The 27,464-nt window shown below is 34.6% G+C and overlaps 1 protein-coding gene across 1 annotated transcript in view; it reads right to left on the bottom strand.

Annotated features, from left to right (window-relative positions):
• LOC129230480 (anoctamin-5-like) overlaps positions 1-27,464 on the bottom strand; it is a 129,545-nt gene that overhangs the window by 57,338 nt on the left and 44,743 nt on the right. Inside the window, exons 2-8 of the mRNA XM_054864882.1 lie at positions 21,973-22,182; positions 18,486-18,584; positions 13,128-13,270; positions 10,157-10,251; positions 5,655-5,710; positions 1,846-1,902; positions 1,384-1,448 (exon numbers count right to left, since the gene is read on the bottom strand). Coding sequence (XP_054720857.1) covers positions 1,384-1,448; positions 1,846-1,902; positions 5,655-5,710; positions 10,157-10,251; positions 13,128-13,270; positions 18,486-18,584; positions 21,973-22,182 — 725 coding nt within the window. The remainder of the gene's footprint in view (positions 1-1,383; positions 1,449-1,845; positions 1,903-5,654; positions 5,711-10,156; positions 10,252-13,127; positions 13,271-18,485; positions 18,585-21,972; positions 22,183-27,464) is intronic.

Raw genomic sequence — 27,464 nt, 5'->3', positions numbered from 1 at the left:
AAAACACAATTTTCGTATAAATTCTCTAATATGGGGATGAAAAAATACTTGCACATATTTACTTTATATGTCCATGGAAAGCTCTGATTTTTCTGCTGAAGATGGCACCTGTTCGAAATTTTTAAGTAGAATAAGAAACGAGTTATGAGCTTTTTAGTTCCATGTTCGAAGGCTTTCCTCAACTCAATACAGTATTTTAGTGTATCATCCCAATTCCCTGTCGATAGCGACAATTGTTGTATGTTGACTATCTTTGCTTTTCGTGACTGTTCAAGGCTTTTCTCAAGTCAAATCATGAAATAAGTTTTTTGCACAAGATTGGCAAATAATACATGGATTTGACTGTTTATTTTCCATTTTAATGCAACTTTGAGGCAATTAATGCGGTTTTTTTATTTATTTGTGTTGACTGGGTATTTATTCGATGAGCAGGAATCTAGCCAAACTTTTTTTGTGGAATCATTTCAATACCTAAGGCGTTTGGCAATTTTTTTCAACTGTCGCTGTTTGTGAAGCTAAGAGTACGCAATACTGTTTCTCGGTTTTCACCATGTAACCAAATATCGCCATTTTTATAATTTTTCTTTCTTTAAATTTGTTAACACGTAAAATAATTCGCCAACTAAATCAAGCAAATACATAAACAGAACAAAACTTCCATTAATTTGTCTTTGCGCACAATTTCAAACAATTGCCAAATTTTTACTATTTATTGGAAACACATCGGGTAGCAACATTTTATAATCACCAGAAGTATCTCAGTATTTGGTGACACTATCTTTTCGATGAAAATTAGTAAGACACAGTTTTTCAAAGTAGGGAGGGGGAGCCTCATTTAAGGTATCCCAATACGATTAATGCAAATTTAATAACATTTTAAATCGCAGTAAGGGATTACGGGCGGCTACGTTTTTTAAAAGTTTGTACTTCAATAGCAATATAGAGAAGGTTTTAGAGTATGTTAGAAAAAAAAAGGATAAAACTTTTTAAACAAGTGAAGTTTAATTCATATTTTGGAAATTCTTCAAATTTTTAAATGCTTAAGTATCGTTTTTTTCGTTTCTAAAAGAGTACTATTTTATTCTTCATACTTATTGCCATTTTACTTTTATGGGTTAGGAAGAAGCTCTATTTTTGATCACGTCAAAGCGGTGTGTTTTAAGTTATTTCAATTACAGCAGAGAACGAAAAAAAGTAGCGATTGTTTCTCATAATTATTACAGACTCCGGCAACGCCGGGTATTTTTGCTACTTATACATATGAGATATTTCTTGAATTTAAAAAGAAGTATTATCCCAACAAATTAAAAACCGAATGCCGTTACAAAATTTCTTTAAAATTTTATTCAATCGTTTCAAGATTTAGAGAAGTTGCAAACGTACCTGATTAGACCAAGAGGTTGCCTCTTGTACCAACAGGCAGCCCTAGACCACTCACTATAAAGGAGCTATAAAAAGAAGAATGGTATTTGTATTGTCAGCGGAAATTGAAAAAAATAGATAGTTCTTGAATATTTAATAAGTAGTTGGTTTATTTTTTAGATTCATAAATTTAAAAAAAAAACAAACCCCATTAATAAAAGGAATTTTTTCGTAGGTAGAATGATTTTGATCTGTTAATAATCTGTTCACTTGTGAAATAAATCTCTGATGGCTTTCTAACGGGACAAGTGGAAGTTTCATACCATTCACAGTTTTTAAAAAATAAAATTTTTAAAATGCCTTAAAAATTATGTGGATATAATTTAAAAAACTTTGTAATCTTAAGCGGAACATAATTTTAAAAACAAAATCATTGATTGATTTTTTTTTTTTTTTTTTTTGGCTTGATGTTTAAATACTTACCCTACGAGCATTAGGTTCTTCCTCACCTTTTCGGAACGCCCCTTTGCCATACGGACCCTGCAATTAAAAGAAAAAGACAAAAATTCTTTAAATTTTAAGTTTTTTTTTTTTTTTTTTGTAAAGACCCGCTTTTTTACGCTTCTACTTGAAAGGGGTCATAAACTTGTAATTAGTTATAAATGATTTTTTTACTCGTATTTTGATTTTATTAAATATTTATAATTAGGTAGCTTACATTTGATGATATAAACCTCGTATAATTAAAAACTGAGCGTAAGTATCTATGTATGTACCTACTGTTTGACCATCAATTACATGGAAAGGCTAATATCCGGTTTATAGGCGGAAATGGACGTATCTATTAGTTTATAGGGATGTTAGTTGGTTTGTTTCAGATGTGCACTTTTGCCTCTCTATTATTTAGCCTTAGCTTAATAAAAATGAAAATTTACTCACAGCAGCATTTTTAAATCTACAGTATATTCGATCTATATTCTCATAACAAAAATTAATTAATTTATTTATTCACAACAAAGTTTTGAACCTTACCATTTTGCTTTTACGTTCCTGAACGAAATGAAAAAGTTTAATTTTCTTTTTGCTGTTTCCATGGAAACTATTTTTGTTTCCCCTCATTTTATTTTTGAGAATGCAATAAATGAATAAGGCACTAGTGACATTAGTATAAAACGCGTGTATCACTATCCCATCGCTATTTTCCCATCTTCCCCGCCAGATTCATTCAGATGGAATAGTTTTTACGTGGCAGATTGCCGAATTACATACAATCCGTGGTCAAACAGTATGTATTTATGTCCAAGTTTCTTCTCCCGAACGACAGTGAACTGACCATCGAACCAGGTATCGATGGATTCGTAATCTTCCCGTCTTTATGTTTGGCTGTTTCACATAATCCTCCGATAATAATTAAAGTAGAGATATCAATTAGAAACTATTAATTATGGCACATTTTGACATAAAATCCCTATTTTTCGAAGGATTTCCTTCCATTCAAATTATTATTCAGTGCTTCATCTCAACTTTCCGCAACACTACTTTTATTAAAATTTATAGCGTGAAGAAAATCATTGAGACGAAAGATCTGTTGCCGTTTTGTGTCTCGAATATGATCAAATAAAATTCTGGGTTTTGTTTAAAGGCTTCTCGTGTAATCAGGGGATTTAAAATGTTTACTTTTCGGTTATTTTCCCGAAATCTGCCGCAAAATTTTACTGATATACGTATATATATATATATATATATATATATATATATATATATATATATATATATATATATATATATATTGTTCAAGCCTGAGTGTTGAACAGATGAACACGCGTCACTTGATATAACTTTTATTTTCGAGGTGGACCGTGCAAAGCTGGGCGATGTAGCTAGTTGTTTTTAAAGAATGCATCAAAACTTTGTAACACGTGATTGCCGTACACTAAGCAAGTTTAGCAATTTTGTGGATTGAAATCAACCTTTAACGACACTTCATAAGAATAATTAAGTAATTCAAGAAAATATTTTTAATGGTAATTCGAGATTTATATCTAATAGCACTAATAACATAGAAATGATCAAAAGAAATATCGACAGTTAATGAAGGACATTCAACAATAAGCAATAGAAGATAATGGGGGAAAAATTGCACTTATTCAAAATACTAAGTGTAATAATGTTTTTTTTTTTAAAGGTAATTAAATGCCTTGAATCGCAGGGCTGTTTATGAAAAAAAAAAAAGAAGCAAATCCGGAAAAAAGTATTTTCTAAATTATATTTCGACGATTTTATCAAGAAATTTTTTTAAATCGTCTTTGTGCTTGATACAGCTGCTTCAAATATAAAAATCTAAAATAATAGCTAATTAGTCATTTTTTTTGAGAAAAGATTAATTGCACGAGGTTCAAATATTATGTCTGGAACTATTACTTAAAAGAGTTCTAGATCACAAAAGTTTGCATGAAATCGAATGACTAAATTATGCTAAAAAGTTAACAAAAAGAATATTTCAGACTATCACAAACGATATCATATTACGAACGCTGGCATTTTGAAAGACTACTGAATTTGATAATTGTTTAGTATAAACTTTAAAACCACATTGAACTGCAAACGAAACTAAAAATAAGTTAAAAATAAATACGGTAATGAATTATCTTGGAATATTGCGAATTCAGGAATAAAAACACCATTCATGGAATTAAAAATATTCATTAATATAAACTTGCATTTTTTCCGTTTCTTACAATAAAAATTTTGCAATATTTTTGACTTGTCGAGAGCACAGAAATTTATGTTGGAAGGTTGAATAATAAAGAACATTCTTATTGATGAACAGATTTTGAACATTGATTTCGCGTTCTAAAAAAATAATGGCATTTATTAATGTTTCATCTTTCTGTTCTTCCTCATGACGCACAAACGAAAGGTAGTAGCTACTTGCTGGAATGTTCCGACAGAGTGATGTTGTCGTAGACGTTGGTCTCTTAGGCCCAAAACGACAGTTTCGAACCTGCATAAGTTCGTATGGTTGTACGGCATGTAAAAGATCCCCCTACTCGTTTGGCTTGGAGTTCTCTGGGTAAAAGAAATTCCTAGTGCAGTTTCACATAGAAGAGAGAACGTGTACCTCCATCTGGTGGGATAATTGGGCGTCAAAATGGGGGGGGGGATTTGGCGTCAAAGGGGGGAAGACCAGCTCCTACTTCACAGGGCACCTTTCCACATGCACCACGGGCAGAAAGAGCCTTGTGTTAGTATATACTAGTACCGTCGTTTTGATATTAAAAAAATCTCAAAACGTTTCAACTACAAGGTGTCTTGAAAAAGACTGACTGTTTTCAAAAATTTATAACAGGAGAACGTTTAATGATTAAAAAAAATAAATAAATAAAAATTCTTGCAGAAATTTCATATGGTGGGCCCCACATTTTTTCCCTCAGAGTTCTAAATTTTGGTTCAAAATTTTTTCAATAAATGGCGCTGCACATAGTAAGCCGGTAAGCCAAAAAAGAATTGAAAATCACCGATTTTTCCTCCGATTGCGACTTGGGATTACAGCCGACGATTGTTTGAAAACATTTTTTTGTTCTTTTGCTCATTATTTTTGAAAAATTATGATGTAGTTTTCGATTTTTTTGAGCAATCACGATTGCTTATTGTTCTCATTTGACCGTTTTTGGTGTCCGTGCCTTTTTCAACTTGGACCAGAAGCCTTTGCAGCACCACCGCCCACCGTCCTGTGCTGGCGGCGCGGCGCGGCTGCTTCGGTTTTGAGCTATCCGCTTCTCCTGGTCGGAGGCGTCCATGTCCTACACACACGCACGTTCACACACACACACATGACTTCACACACATACAGTCACACACACCTACGTGCATACACACAGGTCTACGCACACACACAACTATGCACAAGTAACCGCCCAGGAGGAGAGGCAGACTTGGGGGGGACAGGAGCCGTTTCTAGAAACAATAACTCCAATGAGTAGGGTCCTGTCTCAGTTCGTGATTGCGAAAAACATAATTTGAATTCAAAATTTCAGAATTCAATTTTTTTTTTTTTTTTTTTTTGATTTACGGGCTTACTACCTGCAAAGACAACTATTGGAAAAATTTTCAAATTTGGAATTCAGTGGGGGGGGGGGGGGGGGGGATTTACTACCCACCACATGAATTTTCTGCAAGAATTATTTTTTCATCATTTACCGTTTTCCTGTTATAAATTTTTAAACACAGTCAGTCTTTTTTCAGGACACCCTGTAATTGCATCATGTTAGAATATGTAATGCAATACTTACATCATGTAAAGGATAGGCTGCTGCATAAGTTCCATTGCTCACAAGATATAGAACACCTGTTAGAAGGAAGAAATATGTATATATATTTTTATAAATTATCAGATTCTGCAATATGATTTTTAAATTCAGTTTTGACGCTGCACAAAATTTTGTTTCCAACATCAGATCAAGCTTTTCAAATAAAAGAAAGTTCTTTATTCCAACAATCATTTAATAGAAATCACGATTGGAACAACGTTGGATGTGATTTTTTTTTAATATTCAGAATTGGTTTTCCGGTGAAATAATGTTGGTTGGTTCGTTAAAAAACGAATGAGGGTTTATCTTTATCCCTTCAAGGAAAACATTAGAGGAGCAACGTGATGCTCTATGAGATGTGAAACTTCTATCTTTTCGTTTTTTCAACATTCTGAACTGTTACTTCACCAGCACCTTTTCTCTCACGTCACGCTCTTGTTCTTTCTGCGTCTGACTTAGGCATATTCACAACAAAAATTGTATATTTTAATGAAGAAAATATATTATAAACAGCGAGAAAACTATACAATACTTGAAATCCGCTTTCTAGTTATTGATTAAAAAAAAAAAAAATATTAATAATTACGAAGTTAAATTTGGTTACAAACTAATTTTCAAGGCAAAACTTAAACAATGTGGATTACGTTTTAAACTGATTTCTTGATTTGAACTATAATTCTAACTTAATTTCAGCCTTGAAATTAATTCGTTAATTTCTTAACGAAACTAACTTTATAACTGCTATTATTTTTCATTGTTTTCGGCAACAATTAAAAAACAACTACGCCACTTCCGTCACACAAAAAACTTGTGGCTCAAAATTTCAAAGCCCTCGCATGAAACGTTCTGTGTGGAAACTTTGATTCAAGTACAACCAAAAGTTAAAAGAAAGATAAAACTAGGTCAACACAAACAAGATTCACCATTTCAGTAAGTTACCACCTATAGCCAGGGCTAAAGGCAGAAATACATGAAAATACACCGCCAGCTCAGTCATTCCAGCCGAGGATTTTAATTTCGTGCTTATTAGCACTCATCAACCCGGCATAGGAAGTGACTGAGCTGGAGGTGGAAAACCTCTTAAGAAAGTCAAGAGTGCCAAACAAACTGGTAGGTAAAATAAAATTAGCACTGACCAGACGAGTGACCGAAACAGTGGTTCGGTTAAACTCGAAGACTGAAAGCAGGGCCATGGTAATTTACGGTGTATTTTCATGTATTTCTGCCTTAACCTTGGCTATAGGGCGGTAACTTACTGAAATTACCATGGCCTTGCCATCAATCTTCGAGTTGAACCGAGTCACTGTTTCGGTCTCTCGTCTGGTCAGTGCTAATTCTATTTTAGCTACCAGTTTGTTCGGCACTCTTGACTTCCTTAAAAGGTTTTTCACCTCCAGCACAGTCACTTCCTACGCCGGTCTAATGAGTGCTAATAAGCACGAAACTGCAGTCCTCGGCTGGAATGACTGAGCTGGCGGTGCATTTTCATGAAGATTCACCATTTCAACGAGGAAACCGTAAGAGTGGCAAGGTTAGTAACAAAACAACAACTTTCTTCGTTTTCTTCGGCTATCAGTTCGCGTAAAATCAGGGCCATCGACAGGATTTATGGGCCCCAATGCAACTTTCTTCAGTGCCCCTAACTTTTTACTTTAACCTTTAGCCTCCTCTTTCTAGGCTCCATTTTCACATGAATATCCAAAAAAATAAATAAATAAATAAATAAATAAAATAAATTGTTAGTTGATCTAATAAAAAGGTGTTTTTTCTCAGTTAAAATTGATTTGCGATTTCGGGTATGGGGAACCCTTTTTGGAGCTCGGACAACTTTATGTCAACAGCAAAACAGACCATTTTATAATTATTTTTCCCTCACGACGTGTTTTTTCCTCCGCGTGTGTGTGCTTAACGAAAAAAATGAAATAAAATAAACAATTTTGCTGTGCTGTCTTTTTTTACCTTAAAGGAGGAGGGATATCAAGAGAGTGATGTAAAGATTTAATTTGGGTTGAGAGTAGAATATCTCCAATTTTAGGGGGTCCGGGGATTTCTCCCCCGGGAAAATTTTTAAAAAATACATTTAAAAAATCTGCCTTTTGATGCCTTATACGGGATAATAGAAACTACAAAAATATCAGGGGGGAAAAAAAGAAAAAAATTTCTTAAACTTTATATTCTTTTGCAAACTAAAACAATACAAAATACAAATTGTTCTTGGTTCGGCAAATCGTTGATATTAATCGACAGAGAGAGAGTGGGGGAGGAGAAACGATGACGCATTGTCACTTGCCCACATCGACTCTCGATATAATTAGTTTTTGATCATCCCTTCAACTCATCAACAAACACAACACTGAATTTACTGAAAAACGATAAAGATTTAAAAATGCTTTAAAAGAAATGGTGGAATTATTTAGAAATTAGATAATGAGAAAATAACACCCTAACCATTCGGACAATTCCTACTTTGTGTACATGATAGGAAATAAAATTGTAGCACATTTCAAGCAGTTTCAGAAACTTTTAAAATTATTTTCAAGGCCTCTAGAACAAAGTTTTTCAAAGCAGTTCATTTGTACTTTCCAATCTCTAATATTTTAATATTGATTGTATAGTTTTACATTCTAACTTAGGAAGAAACCCCTATTATTCTGCACGACTTGTATTTTTTAATAACAAGTAGTGCAGAAAACGAAAAGGAATAGAGGTAGTGTAGTAAATTTTTCTCAAGCCAAAGAGATTGATAGTATGCAGTAGAAGTAATAAAAAAAGCAAGCAATAACAAAAGAACTTTCAAAATACGGAATTCACGTTTAAAAATAAATAGCAAATGTGAACATGCTAGTCACGAAAATATATTTCAAGCAAGCAATGTGTTACAGGAACGTCATAACCATTTTTTTACATTTTTAATGCAGAATGTAGCAAGGAGATGAATTTGGCACATTTTGGCATCCCCTCCTCCCTCCTCGCATTTGAAGAAGTTTAAAATGTCCCTAGTTGGCAAGATCTCAATGTTTTCAAGCACGTGAAAATGAAATTAATATTTTAAAGTATTTTTCCTTACTTCAGGATAGAATCATGCAATATTTTCGAGAGTTGTGGGCCCCCAAAGAAGCGGGGGACCTAAGCTATTTTAGCTTATTTAGCTTATAGGTAAATCCAACACTGATTCTAATTAATGGTGACATAACTGTGCCCCTTTTAGACATGTAAGGACTCTCTATACACTTTGATGAGGAATGCTCTTTCAAAAGCCCCGCCCCCCCCCCCTCCCCCACGTTTTTGTTCTAGAAACAACACTAGAAATAGTTTCAATTTGTATCACTGTACCCAAAACTCAAATCAACTCATATTTTAAAATCTTTTCATCAAACTGCGTCTCCTGCCTTGTTTTGAGTTTAGAACGCTAAAAATGCAAGCGCTTATTTAAAAGTCTTTTTTTTTTTTTTTTTTTTTTTGCCTCTTGTCCATTTTAGTAATAGTTCTGTTTACTTTTCAAAAAGAAGCGATTTCTTTTTGCTTTGAATTCACGCAGAAAATAAATAGATAAATAAATAAAAATAATAATAATAATTCTTTTTGGTTAATGGCGTCGATAGGGGACTCACTTCGAGCATGATCACTTTCACTGAACTCACTTCGATTCCCAACTCCAATGAACTATAGGGGGCATGCAGCCACTGTCTAATGGCGGGTGAAAAAGGTAAAACAAACACATGGCGTAACTTATAACTTTCTTTGACGTTTTGTGAATGACAGTAATTTTTCATCCTGTTTGTGGGAAGCTTTCTTTTCTATTCTTCTGAAATTACATTACACCACAAACTGTCTGAAGCTTGTAATTTACGCACAAAAAATACGTGGAATGGAATGTTTTACCTTTTTCGGTAGTATTGTTAATCACCGTAAGGTAGCGTATTCGAGCTCTGGAGTCGCGAAATGAAAACTTATAATCTTAACTCTAGGAGAATTGACTTTCTTCAAATTAAAAAGTTTTCAAAAAAAAATATGGGGGGGGGGGGGGATTTATCGTTTTCTTAGGCCCGCTTTGCGAGCCCCCCAATCTCTCACGGGCCCCTGTGCAATGCATAGGCTTGTCCCCCCTCTCGACGGCCCTGCGTAAAATAGGCATTGTTTGGATTAAGAAGCTATAGAAACTTGTGCAAACATATTAAATAATTACTGTACTGACGCAAAATTAGTTGACGCATTTTTAACAGCTTGAATTTGATTCGAATTTGGACAAAAGCAGTTGACAGAAAAATAACACATCGTTCTAGTCAGTTTCAAATTGTTCGCAGGGGGGGGGGGGAGCAGAAGCAAATTTTATCAGAAAACAACAAAAACCACCCCCACTTATATATACTCGTAAAAACATCAACTTTTCAAAACTGCGCGGGGGGAGGGGAGTAATCCCTCGACCCTCTAAATCACGGACCCTGGTTATAGTAGTTTAAGTTTACAATGCAGTTAGCTCCTACCCGTGCTTGCTCTCCCATCACTATGGTATGGCGTCCGGATCAAAATCTCCCACACAATCCGGCTGCGCTGAGCATCGGTGTAGTTGATTATGTCCCTGAAAAAAAAAATACCAACATTTAATCACAATAAAAAATTGATACGAAAAGCACTATTTTTAAATAATTAGTTGAATCAGTCTTTCACACAATATTTTTTGACCCTATTTACACTGAAACATGCCACGAGAAATATAGCGATCCAAAATCAGTTCAAGTGTTCACACAGTAGAAATGATTGAAAAACTATATAAAATCCTTTTAGATAAATAAAGGGGAAAAAAAGCAGATTATAAACGAACTTGATCAGAATGAAAAAAAATAGAAATAAATACTGCGAATGTGTACCGTGCTATTCAAAATAGCGTGCATCGCCACCTCTGTTTTTTGACCTAGTCTCCATTTCAGATATTCAAAAAACACTATTAGTATTTATTAAGTTAGGTAGCTATTTTCAGGTTATCTGGTGAGAATGATATTTTTTTCCAATTCTGTAAACAGATGTTATTTATATTTTTCTGTGCTTAATTTGTTGCAGTCTTGATACATTTAGCGTTCGTTCCGTTAAATCTAAATTTCCGTAGTTTTTTAAATTATCTTTTAGTAGTGTTTCTTGTTTTTGCACCAGTTTTAACATGGGAGACTGGATTCGGTTTGAAATGGGCAAGATATTGCCAGACTGGTTACATCTTTGGCGACTAAATTTAGCAAGAAATTTATAAATGTGGCAAGGTTAGACGCCACTTGACGACATTTTGAGCCTAACAGATAACTCCAAAATTTGCTTAAATATTTTAGTATTTTCTCTCAAAGGTATTATCAGACGTGGACTGATGTTCTGAGCCAGTCATTTAATTCCTGTCTACTACTGTAAAAGCCCTTGTTTTCGCGAGGCTTTAATTTTCACGAACCCGTAGTAATCGCGATAATTTCAGTGTCGCGATATACAGGGTGTCTCAAGAGGTTGTTGATAAATTTAACCTGCTGTGTCACATAATGATGAACAAGATTTACATAGGAACATGTGTTCTCAAACGCAATGCTGGCGCAGTACACCTGCACAAAGTCAGACACTGGCGGACAAACAAGTGCACAACATATCACATATTTACTACACAATGATGGTTTTACAGATCATTAGAGTTTAAAAGGAAAGCTTAAAGCAGTTGCTAAAATTTGCGTCGCTCCAGCTCTCATAATTGCGTCGCAACGACAACGCAGCGATCCGCAAAATCTTGTCAGAATGGATCGTTATTGCGACGGTCAGTACGTTGTCGTTGCGACGCGAGTATGACAGTTGAATGCTGCTGATTTCAACAGCAGCTGTAAGCTTTCCTTGAAAACTTAAATGTTGTGTAAAACCGTCTTTGTGCATGGTATAAATATGCGACATGTTGTGTATCCGTTAGTGTCTGGCTTTGTCTGCATGCAGCGCGCCAGCATTGCGTTTGCGAACATACATTAGTATGTAAATCGTGTTCATCATAATGAGACACACCTACATGTTAAGTTTGTCAACAGCCTTTTGAGCAGGGGCGGATCCAGAAATATTTGTAAGGAGGGACAATTTTCAATGGCCTTCGTTATCTCCTACGTAAAAAGCTTCTTTTAAGCAGGGTTGCCCATCCTTCCCCACCCTCACCCCCCAATGAGATAAAAACCCATTCACATACCCCCTCTCTACAATTTTTCAATGGTTAAGCTCATTAGAGATGATTGTGCTTTTGAAAATGAACAAAAAAGCTGAAAATAGCAGTAGCCCATTTAAACGAACCCAGTCAATCCTTTGAACTGTGACGCGCTGAGAAGAAATAAATACCTTACAGAACGAAGCAAAAACCAGATTAACATTGATTCCATGTACTATTTTTCCGAATCTAAAATTTGAAAATTTGTAATAATTATAATAAAATTCTTGTCACGGGGGGACAGCTGACCATTTGACCCTCCCCTGAATCCACCCCTGCTTTTGAGATACCCTGCATATCAACTTCATATTATAACCAATTTTCTGTGCTGTTCACATCAAATTCGAAAAATTTTCAGCTCTGGAAATCACCGGCCTGTTCATTTTCGCGAAAATAAGTGCTTTTACAATAGCTTGCTATAGTTGACTGTCAGCTGTGCGTCAGGGAGCTTGTTAAATTCTGTTGTTGCAAAGCTTTTATGATTTTGTGTTAGTGTTTTCTCATATTTGAAAGTCAATTCGTTTCTGATAGTTTGCGAAATTTTCCTAAGCACTATATAATTTGAAAACTCTGTAACAACTTATTAGTAAATAGGGAAAATGAGTTTTGTGTTTGGTGGTATACCTCTTATACAGAGTGGCACAAAAGTAATGACATAATTTGAGTTGACCGTCATTTTTGAAGATGATGCCAAATGCCCTGTGCTTTGATATTTAAAATGTAGATATATAGCGAATTAGTTGTCAACGAGCCCCCCATGGAGCGATGCTCACTTCAAAAACGTGGATTTACTGTTCCTGCTTATTTGACAAATTTTAAGTCTTGTTTTAACGCAATTTGGATTTCGTCGTCGTTTTCCCTGTCTTCGTGTTCCATGTGCTCGAGCAATTAATGGGTTTACCACAACAAACCACGAACCTTGGAAATCTTGAAAGCTAACATTGAAGAAGATATCGCCAATTTAGAGCAAGATGTTTTGTGAGCAACCATTCGAAAATGCCGTTAAACGAGCGCAATTATGCATTAACTCGGGAGGTAGCCATTTAAGAGATTATATTTTTCTCCAAGTAATGTCACCAATTTTACTTTCAAATAAACTTTTTCTGAAATCAGAGCTCTTTTTTTTTCATTAATAGCAAACTGTCAGCCAATTCAAACTATGACATTTTTGCGACACCTTGTAATTTTTGAATTTCCTACTAATTCGCCTTTACCATCCACCTAACATACTTAACAATGGATCTTACCCGTTGTGAGTGAGAGCTTCATCCTTGTCACTGTCCTCTGGAATCAGTTCGCGATCATAACTGAGAAGGTCCCAGAAAGCTCGAGGAACGAGGGCCCCTAGAGACGAAGGGCCCTTTCTTTCTTTCTCTAGACATGCTCCTCCCTGTATTAAAGCATAAAAACATGGCATTTAAAAGTTACATCAAATAATGTCAAGAAAGGGAACTAAATTTTAATGTAATTGGCACCAAGTTTTTTTTTTTTTAGTTGCCAAAATGTTCAGCTTTGGAATAATTTTGAAAAATTCGTATTGCTTTAGCAAAGGAACCAACCGATAACTGTTACGATATTTATATATATGTATTTGCTATAAAATATCTCGAAACATAAATGTTTTACTGAAAAAAAATATGGCAAACGATTATTGAAAACCAATTTCTATTAAAAACTAAAATCTATAAAACTTGTAAAATCTTAAGTTATTAAAAGTCAACGAATTCTTCAAAATGTTGTGCATATAAACTCCAGCTTTTGGTGAAACTGATAAGTTTCATGTACAGTGACTCAGAAAAAAAAAAAAAAAAATCTGCATCACTTGCGAAAAAGGAGAAACGTGTGCAAATAATGTTTTTCAAGTGTTTGTTTAATGCAATTATGGTATTGTTTAAGTAAAATACAAACATAGAGGTTATCTACGGGGGATTTACCTCTCAAATGTTTCTAATGTTTCGGAAATAAAAACTTGTAAAGTATAGGCAAGAAAATCATTCATAAAATGCACGTGTCGATTTCGTTGCATGACAGAGTAAAGATTCAGTTGAAAAAAACATTTCCCGAGTTTTATAAAATGATCCAGCACAAGGTTTGGAAGCATGAAATTTACAACTGGAACAGTGAATGCATCCGTTTTTACCAAGATCATAGAGAAATGTTTAAAGCCAGCTATTCAGGTTCATCAGAAGGGAGCGTCAAGTTATATTTTGCAACAAAATCTCTAATGAAAGATATCCTCTTGAAATTTTACTGTATATAGCGAAATCAATAAGTACAATTCAACTTATTCTTGAAAGATTTTGTTGTCTAATTTACAAGTTTTCATGTCCACAACAATACGGATAATGAAAAAGTATTTTCCCCTCAATTTCATCACTTAATGAGCAGCCCTACATGAACAATTCAGGCATTGAAGTTTTAGATTGGACTGGAATTAACCTTGAATAGAAAATTGTTGATGTATAGTGGGTATAAAACTGCTGCTAAGAGTAAGCTTGATGCTAAGATATAACTACAGGAAAGCATTGTTAGGCTTTGGTTTCATGAACTAGGTAAAGGAATTTTTAGCAGTAAGTTACCGTCCCTAAGCCCCCCCCCATGGCTACCAGCAATATACCAGACCAGGTTATCACATCCTGAAACTGCAGTTTAGTTCCTATTAGAACTCTTCAGTCAAGAATAGTGGCACTCTCATCTTCAATGGGATGACATATGCCTCTGGCTCGGTTACTCACTATTCCTAACTGAGGAGTTCTAATAAAAACGAAACTTCAGTCTCAGGATGTGATAACCGGGCTGTCTGGTATATTGTATGTAGAGAAGGGATATATTTCAAAGTATATTCTATGCGAAACCATTATTAAGCTCTCCTCGCGGCTCGGGTGGAGGACCTACGAAACACTGAAGTGTTCCTCATGGCTGTATACACTTCCAAGTGTGTGCTGCCTTGTTTTGACTAATTTGTATAAATCTTATGATGAAGTTGTCTCTAACTGACCAGACATATACTTATCAAACTTAACCAAATCTGTATTCAAACACAAATTTCGTGTAATCTTACACGGATATGACACACACACATTTTGAACAACAACAGTAACAATACAAACAAAATAAGCTTCCGTATATGCTGCAAAGCTGGCAGCGCCACCTAATCGAAATTTACAATATTTTGCAACACATGCACTATGATTGTAGTTACGTAGATTTTACATTAACTAGAACTTGTACATCAGTTGCTTTGTTTTCCGTTCTCTTAAATATTTAATTTTTCACTTTTTCATTTTTCAAAATAATTAAGAGTAAATAATTTGTTAGTCCTAACAAAACGCAATTAAGATTAATCTTAAATCTATTTTATTGAAACAATACCATCATAGCATAAACATTCACATAAAAACCTTCATTTTCATTCTTTCATTTGCAATCATTTCCGTTCTTTTCTACATTTTCGCGAGTGATGCAGTTTTTTTCCGCCACTGTGAGTGTAAAATGTAGCAAATGTTAAGGATTATGAACAATTTTAAATATCATAAATCAGTAATCGAAAACATAAAATATATTCATGATCATGGTAATGTTATCTTAACAAAATGGAATTGTACATTTATAAAAAAAATGGGGGATTTATATAAAAAATATGACTTTATAGATTATTTTCTGGATACCAAATTCTGTTCGCTACTCACTACAGCCTTAAAACGATGAACGTGACGCGACAACATTTTCACCAAAACTTTCGTCAAATAGCCTTTAAAGTGATATATTATGCAGGTAGAACATAACGCGTTGCCTTAAAGCCACTACGAATGGATGTAAATATGATATTAGATTTGCGACAGGTTCTCAGACTGTTAAAGTAGAAGCTGAGGAAGTGTCCATGATGTTTTCCAAAAACGACATCACTGTATAAGAGTTTTAAACCATCCCGAGTTTAAAGATTTATTACAACGTATTGCTTTAATGTCCACAGCATTAACTACAAGTTTAAGAGAATGACATGAAAACCTTTTTTATTGACATATTTAATTGATACCTCAAAAATTAATGAATATTTATGTAGTTCAGTGGTTTTAGCATGAATCTCAATTTCATCCACCTGATGGGAAATTGTACTCAATTAGTACAGTAACTTTATCTAAAAACTAGTAATGTTATTGATGATGTTGTTAAAATAACCACGAATCGAAGTGTCGAAAATGGATAGGTGGACGCTTATCGATATGTTTAAATTTGCAAATAGGCAAACACAGACAGTCACCATGTTTACTTCTCATGCTATAATTCCAATTTTTAATGGTATCTTTAACGTTTTTTTATTACTGTGCTGCATTTATTTGATAGATTGTTTTATATTTTTATGGAGCTTTTAATGATATTTACTGTCATTTTTTATTTACGACACCATTAAAATATCGCAAAATAAGTATTTTTTATGCAACGTTTACCATTTACCAAGCATAGCTACAAATACTACGATTGTCCAAAAATTATAAAATTTATCAAAAACTATGAAATCGTTAGCTTCCATTTTGATAAGTCCATTACATGGTCATTGTACCCCTATTCTACATTCTAAGCATTAACTAAAGAGACAGATAATGGAAACAGGGCCGTATGCAAGGGGTTGTTTATAGGGTTCAAAACCCCTCCGAAATTTTTAATCCAAAGGAATGCTTTACATTATTTATTTATTTATATACATTTTGGGGACAAAAATACTCTTGTTGTTATTATTATTTCAATTTTATTTGCTAAATGAAATTAGTATGACTGACAAATAGTGCAAACTCATTGTGTGTTTATGGTAGTTATTGAGAAAATCATTTATGTAACAATATGGTATTTTGTAAGAACATCCGCTCCCTCCAATTTAGATAGTCGATTGTAACAAAAATCAATAGAATACACATGAAACCAAATTTGACAGACCACATAAAAGTTTTTAAAAATGTGTTTGCTAAAACCCCCTCCGAAACAAAAATCTGGTTACGGCCCTGAATGGAAAGGTACGATTAGCTGCTAATTTTTGATCATTAATAAAGGCAATCAATATTGCTTTCTAACTCAAGAGATTTCAAGACAAATCTGCGATGATGCGACATATTTTTACTTAGTTTACTCTACTTTTATTTTGAAAGCGAAAATATAATGATCATTTGTTTAGTCATTTATTTCTTGATTAATTAATTATCAATCTTCACTGATTTAATGATAATTTTCAACAGTTGCAGAATTATCGCACAGACTTATTTCGGTTCAAGTTAGTATAGTACAACAATAAATTGTTGTAGAATAATTGTATTTCAGTAGTTGATAGAGTGCAGGAAGAAATTCCCCGTGGGTAGCAAATCTTTGCAACACCAGGGCAAGTTAGTACCAGCTAGTATGTGCAAGATCAGTGCGAGCTTGTACAACCAGTCTGTGCAATAACAGTGGCAGATAGTGTAACCTTTCTGTGCAACACCAATGGAAGCTAGTACAACCAGTCTGTGCAACATCAGTGCAAGTCAGTGCAACCAATCTGTGTAATATCAATGCAAGGTAGTGCAACCATTCTGTGCAACACAAGGGCAAGCTAGGACAATGGTTCTGTGCAACAGTGTAAGCTAGTGCAACCAGTCTGTGCAACACCAGTACAAGCTCGTACAACTGGTCTGTGCAACATGAGTGCAAGCTAATAAAACTAATCTGTGCAACACCAGTGCAGGTTAGTACAACCGTTCAGTGCAACACCAGTGCAAACTAGTACAACCAGTTTTTGCAACACCATTGCAAACTAATACAACAAGTCTCCGCAACACCAGTGCAAGCAAGTACAACCATTCTGTGCAACATCAGTGCCAGGTAGTACAACCACTCTGTGCATCAAAAGTGCAAGCAAGTTCAACCAGTCTGCGCAATATTAGTGCGGGGTAGTTCTTATACCTGAGGTGCTGTCTTGAGATGCCGTTCGTACGCAATGGAGTACCGTATCCGTTGTTGTCCTTTGTGCTCTTCGTCTACCTGGCGCTGGAAAAAAACGAATTCTTCAAACGAATTGTTTTAGAGACGCACTCGCAAGCTCTAAACAAATTGAATCTAAGTCTAAAAGCTTTTACTCAAGAGAGTATAAAGCGTTGTAGATTCTTTCAATAAATCATTATTTCATCAGAGAATTAACCCTAGAACTACCAAATCAGGGGAGATATCACCCCAGGGAAACTGGGTTTTCAGTACTTTTAGCTATTCAGATCATATTTTCCCCAACTAAACTTTGATACAATTGAATTTGCTCTTTACCATTCCCATCTGCGTGAAAATACAAAACAGTTCATGTAGTTACGAATCAGATTATAGCTTTCAGTACGATTTTACGAGCAAAAAAAACAACCACGGGGTAAATATGTACCCTTGGTTTGTAGCACAGGTTAAAAAAATGGGTTTGTAGTTAAAGGGTTAAAAATCTATGATCAACTGGAGAATTAACAAACTCTTTTCAGTTTTTATCAACAGAGCATCCAAAAGTCCACCTAAAAATTGACTAAAAACTATGAACAATCGAAGGAAAAGAAAAAAAGAAACTCTGGAATATACACGAACGAATTGCAAAAAAGAAAAATTACCTTAATAGGTCTTTTGATTCCAAGAACATCGGCATGCTTCCTCAACACATTATTAGGAGCATGAATCTTCAGGAAATAGGTTTTGCCATCCTGTGATAACTAAAAGAGAAAAGAAAAAAAAATCAGAAATGCATTGAAATCTTTTACTAATAATAAAGCTGAAGGTCTGTATGTCTGGATCTCTGTCTGTTACGCGACACTAGACGGTTCGGTCGATTTTCATGAAATTTGGCACAAAATTAGTTCGTACGATAGGGGTGAGTACCTAGAAGCGATTTTTCGAAAATTTGATTTCGTTCTTTTTCTATTCCAATTTTAACAACAAATTATCATAACAAGGACGAGTAAATTATCATAACATGTTCGAGTAAATTATCATAACGAGTACGGGCAAATTACCATAACATGGGCGAGCACATGAACATAGCAAATTGGCGAGAAATTCATCATCCATTATGTGTAAATATACAGGCGAATCAAATGATCTTTTAATTTTCTATTACGGGTGAAGCCGTGCGGGTACCGCTAGTCAGTAGTAAAAAGAGATAATTCATTATTTCTTTCTGAGGAAAAGGACGGATTTATTTTCCCGCTTCTGTTTACAAAATCATGTGGTGTATGTCGGTAAGAGTCAACCTGACTTACGTTTAGTCGCCAATTAACAAACCTTCTGGTTGATGTCTAAAAAGCCCTTTCAATATGCTTTACGGGGCACATCGATCCGTGAATGAATAAGTAAGCACAATTTCATTTTCAAAATTTTATAACGTCATTAAAAACTAGCATTTGGTATAGGAAAGTAAAAACATTTTACGAATAAACAGGGTGGCCTAGGAATATGAACATTAAGGGGGATTAGAGGGGACGATAAGAAGCAAGAATCATACTTAAACACATGGTCACAATCACAATGATGACGCGCTACATGCACAGAAACTGAAAGGTGTGAAACAGTTCACACCATTTAACACAAAAACTATTTTATACAGCATTTAAGTTTTTAACCCTTAAATGCAATGCTGTTGCCTTTTGACAACGTACCCAATTTAGCTTCCTAAAATACTCTAAGAAAAAATTGTAGCATTTTAATTGCCAATAATGAAGAACATATTCACAGAAGATGCTATTAAATCAACTTCAAACTTGTAAATGCACCAATCTGATGGAAAACAAAAATAAATTTCTTTTTTCGGCATTTGCAAATGTAGCACTTTTTTTTTTTTTTTTACTTTAGTGCGGCTAAAAATACCTACTTCTTATAATTCTTTGACGAATAAAGTTTTTCTAAGTAAGGCATTTTTACCATTTTTATTGATGTTTTGGGACATTTAAATGTAAGGAGTTTTCTTCTTTCTTTTTTTCAATTTCTGTTCAATTAAATCCCGATGTTGTCAAATAGCTGTTTAACCATAAGCCATACCTAAATTGAACTGGGATTTTTTAAAGTATTTTTATCGTGATTTGAACAGATGTTAAAGCCAAAAAACGTACTTTAAAGTGTTTTAAGAAATCATGCATTTAAGAACTAAGGAAGGTTTAAAGCGGTTGTTGAAATTTGCCGTCAGCCGCTGCATTACTTGCGTCGCAATGGGGTTGTTTACAAAGTCAAAAGTATTACTTTTAGTCACTGAAATCAATAGAATAAGCAAAAAATAAATAAATAAATAAATAAAATAATAACATGAAGAGAGAAAAAACTTTAATTTTCCCACCGCTTAGTTTTTAATTGATTTTTTAAAATGTCTGATTTTGAAAGTAAGGCGTGGTCTTTATGACGTCACAAATGATGTATACTTTGGCGCATCTGTCTACTGCGTTTCCACGTTATGATAGTCAAGATGAGGATTAAATATTGCGCCCTACGCTTGCTATCAACCATACCGTTGCCAGTACATGTGAGTAAAGAAGCGAATTAAATATTATGCTCTGTGAATGACATCGGTGAATGGCATTTCATCATTTGTGATGTCATCGGAAGAACGCAGAAGCTTAAACAATGAAAGCGCGCCATTTAAAGTAATTTTGAAAAAAATATTAAGCTTAGTCAAATTATTTAAAAAATTGTCAGATCCTATGTTTTTAAGCATACTCTTTCAGAAAAAAATAATTTTAAAATTTCGGAAACGACCCATTACAACGCTCCGACCTTCGCAAAAAAGAGCCATTCTGACAAGCGACATCGTTACTTTGTCATTGTGACTTGTGTGTTCCACCTGCGTACCACAAATTTCAACAACCCACTTTGAAAATTTCTAAAAACTAAAATGCTGGGCCAAAATAATCTTAGTGTACTAAATTTATGCTATCTGTTACACATCCTTCAGTTTCTGGCTTTGTGTGTATGTAGGACGTCAACAGTAGGTTTGTGACCATATGTTCCTACATATTTTTCTTTCTTCTAGGTCTCGTCCAACGCCACTTAAAGTTTGTTCTAATAATCCTGAGACTCCTGGTGCATAATAATTTCTTTTAAATAAGGTTGTTTAGGGGGTTGAAATGAAAAAAAAAGGTGCGAAACCAGTGACTGACCCCCCTCCCCCTCCAAATAAACTGATAAACAAAAACAGCATTTTCCAGTGGTTTTCTCTTCGAAAATTTAAAAAAAAAAATATTACTGCCAAATCATCCAAGCAAAAAACTTTTAAAATATTGTTTCTCTAAAAAAATATTACAAACTGTTCATTCACTATTTGATCCATCCTACTTCTTTTTAAGCTGAAATGGAACACATAACTGCTCTTTGTTTCTTGGAAATACGAATCCAACAAAACTATACTATTAAAACCTGTGCGTGTCTGTCTATGTGTGTGTCTGCGTGGGTTTTTGTAACCTTATCTCCTCCGAACTAGCAATGTGAACAAGCCAATACTGGTACCGTTGGATACAGGACATCCAGGGGAAGCTGTTCCACCTGTCTGACGCCTTGAAACCTTAAGGGATCGAAGATATGTTTTTTGGAAAGTCAACCATCCATCTGATCAAATATCCAGTCCTGAGATTATCCTGAGGACATCCTTCGATGTCTGACACATTGAAAAGCATTACAATCATTAATTTCTACCCGCCGGAAGACGACATGGAGCCAATGCAGGCGGCGAACGGGGGTTGGCGAGCCCCCAATTGTTTAATATAAGCCAACTTTCGCATCAGGCTCAATTTCTCCGGCACACATTTACAAGGACGTCGTATGCTCTATTACAGCTGATTCCCTGTTTAAAGACGCTCTATTCAACGACTTTATCTATTTAACGACTACTTTTCACGGTCCCGGATGATCCATTGTGGTTTTAGAAGCATTCTATTTAAGGACGTATTCTACTTAAGGACGATTTTTTGTGGTCCTTTGAAAGTCGTTAAATAGAGACCCAACTGTACCATTTTTAATCTGTGCTTAAATGATCGAAACTGCCAGCGATATATCATAAGAAATATATCCTTCCTTGCATAAAACAGAAATACTAATGACATATACTTTCTTAACACTTACAGATTTGTCCTCTAGCTCTGTGTGTAGTCCAGCCTTTCGAAGATTTTCCTGGAACATTTTTCGAAATTCACTGCGTCTTGAATCGCAGTCCTGAAATGCGAGGACAAAATCAATTTTCCTGGCACCATCGCGAAACAAAAGGCTGGCTAATTCAGCGTCCAGATCAGGATAACGAGACGTCGACCGGGAAAATGTAGTAGACGATAAATCCTGCAAAAACAACAATATACCATCAGTGTTTTGTATGACATTAAGAGAGAATAACCCTTACATTTACTACTTAGAATAAAGCTGATTTTTGTGATTCAGATGCATAAAATATAGATACTTTTAAAAATAGTACTTTCCACTTTTGATTTTTTGATCGAAAGTCGCTTTTTAGGAGTAAAGCTGAAAAGTTTCACAAAAAACTTGAATATTGTAGAATTTTCAACGAACTACTCGCCCTATCACAGATTACCGCTAATGTATTTATTTCCATTTCATATCAGAACCACAACGTAAGGCACAAAAAAATTCAGATTTTTTTTTTCTTTTCAATTTTAAAAAACGATATTGTGTCAGGAATGCGTTCGCTCTATTTTGTGAAATAAAGCATCGTGCCAATCAACAAAAGCTCTTAGTATAAAACTACTGAAAATGAAGCACAATTCTCCAACAAGTGTTATTGAAAGGAAAAAAATCAATATTTTTCCAGAATCGGAAGAACAAAAGTAAAGTAATTTACTATCTGATCAGCTAGTCATGTTTTAGAAACACAATAGTGGCCATATTGTTTGAGAACAATTTCTGTTATGTGTTGTTCGCTTCAAAATGCACTGGACAAAAAATGTCAGTACACTTGATAAGTCTTTTTGAAACTATCAGGAACTTCGCAGTATTCATAGAAACATTCCACGCTGTCTATTTAAATTTATGTTATGTGGCCGCCCCCCTCCCTTGGGGCGGATAGAGAAAGTTTTTGGGCGGGATACCGAAAAGTAAAAAGTGTCTTCCTTCTCTCCACCAGTTTTATCTAAAAAAAAATAGTCACGAGGGCCCTTTAAAATGGTTTAGAAGAGCCCTTAAAGCCCATTTTTCCACTTTAAAGTACTAATTTACTTCGAATGTGGACGTAAGATATCTTTTCCAACATGTTGAGTCAATTAACTACTAAACATTATGTAATTTCACCAAATAGTATAATAATGCACGGTATTCCTTAGAAACATTGTCATAATGATTAAAACAAGAGGTAATTAAAACAGAACATTTTTTTTCTACCACAGCAGAATTAAAATGAAAGTATCTCGATGTTAAACACCCTTGAATTCGAGATTGACTGCAATATTACTGCTATGCCAAACCAAAAGGCTTTTTATTCAAATACGCTATGTGTGTTATAAGAAACAGTTTGATACATTATGTTATCTTTAGCTAACATAACATAATGTACGTATCAACTAATGTATAATGCTGATGTAATGTAATGTATAAAGCTGAAAGTCTATGTCTGGATCTCTGGATGTATGTTACGTGCATAGCACCTAGGCCGTTCTTACCGATTTTCATGAAATTTGGCACAAAATTAGTTCGTAGCATAGAGATAAGAACCTCGAAGCGATTTTTCGAAAATTCGATTTTCTTCTTTTTCTATTCCAATTTTCAGTACATTTTACCAAATAATTATCATAACGTGAAGGAGCAAATTACCATAACGTGGACGAGCAAATTGCCATAACGTGGGCGAGCAAATGAACATAGCAAATTGGCGAGAAATTCAACATCCATTATTTGTCAATATACAGGCGAACCAAATGACCTTTTAATTTTTCTACTACGAGCAAAGCCGTGCGGGTGCCACTAGTGGAGAAGTAAATTTAAAAATAGTTATTGGTGCAGTTAAAGATGTAAAATTTCTAGAAGTTTTGAGGTGATGGATATTAAGTTTTTTTCCCCCGGGAAAAATTGGAAAAACTGAATTTTTGGATTAATATGCATTCAATTAGAGTACTTTCTTGGGAAACAAATGATTTTGAATTTTTAAATATGTTTACAATCCATGTTATGCTGTTTTTTTTCTTTGTGAGAAATATTGTAAAACTTTTGCTATTTAAACAATTGATCAAAAGTTTTCTGTATCCAAAACACCACAAAATTTTCTAAATTAGTCAAATCACTAATCGATCATTAATTTTGAGTAAGATGTGCTTTTAGTAAATTGTTTAATCAATTGTCTAAAATAATAGAACAGCAACAAATTGTCTTATGAATATGCTGTTTGCGCCCTCATACTTCACAGGTTCAAGAATTTTTTAATGACATCGTAAAAAAAGGAAAAAAATAAAAAGAAGAAACATAAACCAAGTATAATTATAAGTAACTTACTGTGATGGCTACACCGTCACGAAAAAAACAGACACGTGTGGTGTTTAAACATTTTATTAAACAGAAAGCAACACCTTTCATTACCAGAGTTCAATGTGCGCGCCATTTGTGGACATGGGATGAAGTTGAGTATCGTTTATATGTGGTTGGAGAAACATACGCTGCACGCATTGAACTCTAGTAATGAAAGGTACATTGCTTTCTGTTTAGTAAAAGGATTAAACGCCTCACATGAAGCTTGTTTTTCTAACTATACCGATACTGCCGTCACAGTAAGTTACTTATAATTACCTTTTTTTTTCTTTTTTTGAGCAGTCACATTGCTTATTGTTCTCATTTGACTGTTTTGAATTTCTATGATTTTATTTTCCCCCCGCCTCCCTCTGCAGCACCACCTTCGACCGGCCGCACGATGCTGCTCCTATAGCGAAAGCCATCTCCAGGTTGCGTCCATATGCTACACTTATACGCATACATACACAACTACACACACATACAAACACAAACATATTCACACATACACCTACACACATACACACACATACAAACATACACATACACATACAAACATACACACACATACAAACATACACATACAACTACACACACACACACACTCGTGATTGCGAAGTACATAATTTGAATTCCTAATGTCAAAATTCAAATTATTATTTTTTTGAGCAATCACGATTGCTTATTGTTCTCATTTGACCGTTTTTGGTGTCCGTGCCTTTTTCAACTTGGACCAGAAGCTTTTGCAGCATCACCGCTCACCGTCCTCTGCTGACGGCGCGATGCAGCTGCTCCGGTTTTGAGCTATCCGATCTCCTGGTCGGAGGCGTCCATGTCCTACACACACGCACGTTCACACACATACACTCACACACGCCTACGTGCATACACACAGGTATACGCACACACACGACTATGCACACGTAACCGCCCAGGAGGAGAGGCAGGCTTGGAGGGGACAGGAGCCGTTTCTAGAAACAATAACTCCAATGAGTAGGGTCCTGTCTCAGTTCGTGATTGCGAAAAACATAATTTGGATTCAAAATTTTAGAATTCAAATTAATTTTCTTTTATTTTTCTTCCTTTCTTTGTCAAGAAAAATTCTTTAACCTGCGAAATATTAAGGCACAAATCGCATATTCATACGACCTTTTGTTGCTTTTCTATGAATTTTCAAAATATGTCAAGGACTTTTGGGACACCCTGTGTTTTCAGACGTCAGAATATCTCTACATAGTATAAAATGAAGTCTCCAAAAAGCGTCTGTTTGTTTGAACTCGCAAAACTCGAGAACTACCCGGCCGATTTTGCTGAAATTTTCAGTTTGTTCCTTTAAGTCCTAAGAAGGTTTGCAGACCAGTTCGAAAACAATTCGATGAATAGTTCTTTTTTTATTCCAATTTAGGCCCAATTTTCACATAAATTCCCGAATATGGGGGTGAAAAATTACTCGCAAATAGTAATATTACATATCGTTGGAAAGGGAAGAATTTTCCGCGTTCTACGCAATTTGTTTCAATGCTCTAACTTAATTGCGGCGACGTTTTTAGCTCGATTTTTTTTAGGCTTAGCTGAAATACTTTCTTCATTAAATCCATCAATAAAAAGTGAAGGAATTGTCCCACAGTTTTTTTTTTTTTTTTTTTTTTGGCAGCATTGGAAAGAGCTGTTTTTTTTACTCCAGATCTAACCCTCTATCTCCATTAGAAAAAAAGTTACAAGCGAATTAAATGAAGTTCAAAAATCTGTTCTCTACTCAAGTTTTTAACCATTTTATTTTGCGTTTCCACGGTAACGCTTTTTGAATTCATTGCTTATTTCCATCTTTCTCATTTTCAATTCTTAAACTTATTTACGCATTTTAAATCCATCTTTCTCATTTTATTTTAATTTCTTAAAAGTATTTTAGTATCTGTCGTCATTGTTTGGCGAGAAAATTTTGCATGATGGTTTTTTTTTTCTTTCATTTAATCCTGGTTATTGAAGATACTTCACTAGACACAATGGTTTTTTTCAAGGTAGACCGGGCAAAGCCGGGCAATGCAGCTAGTATTGTATAATTTTAACTTATATTGTCAAATGTCACGTGCCATTTTCAGAAATGTTATGAATAAATTTAGAATAAAAATTACTTTGTTAGACTGAAAGTGAGTTGAAATATCGTTTTGCATTTTTCAAACTACCTTGTGTAACCTGAATAAAGCTAAAAGAACAGAAAAGGGAGAGACTCTTGCATTGAATATGATAGACTACAGTAAACATTGATTACTCAGTAAAGAGACATAACAATCAGTTGAAAAACCCGAAGGCGTGTTTTAGAAAAAGATCATGAAGTCTTTCTTACGTAAAAACAAATATAAAGGGAATATCGGCACAGATCCAGAAACATTTGAAATAAAGCTAACAAGGAAAAATAACTGCAATAAGCAACAATGTACACAGAGCAAAATAGGTACGGAAAGCGTGTAATGCGTCATTTAGAATTTACAGCAGCATTAAATAAAAATACCGACGAATTCTGCGTAAGAGTGGAGTTCTCCTAAAGAATCTTTCTTTCAAATACAGTAGAGTCTCGAAAATCCGAGGTAATTGGGGCTCGCTCCACCTCGGATTACTGAAAACTCAGATTATCCGAAAAATTCTATAAACTACATAAAGACATGCGCTGTTTACTTCCTTACGCAATCTATACATATCTATACATATAATAAAATAAGATGTTTGTGTGTGTGTGTGTGTGTTTGTGGCGCGCATCCCAGGAAAACGGTAAGGCCTAGAAAGATGAAATTTGGTATACAGGTGCAGTTTTTGCTGAAAAAGTGCACCTCGGGCTTCGATTTTTGATATTTTTATTAGAAAAAAAGTTATTTAATGTTTTATGCGTTTTTTTTGCACTTTTTAGTACTTTTTACCTCACAGACCCCGAACCAATCGCACCACACAAATATTTTTTGTACTATAATGTAGGAAATTTAGTTTTAAATATGGTGATTGAAAAAATTTTGAAGATAGAGCAATTTTTGTATTTTTTATTGATTTTTGAAAAAACCTTTATTTTACACTTTTTTCTGGTTTTAGTTTTTTTCAAAACCCATCCTGCGACAAGTATTGAA

Source organism: Uloborus diversus, chromosome 9 (assembly GCF_026930045.1).
Source record: "Uloborus diversus isolate 005 chromosome 9, Udiv.v.3.1, whole genome shotgun sequence".
Lineage (NCBI taxonomy): Eukaryota > Metazoa > Arthropoda > Arachnida > Araneae > Uloboridae > Uloborus > Uloborus diversus.
This window is presented reverse-complemented; position numbering and strand designations above follow the sequence as displayed.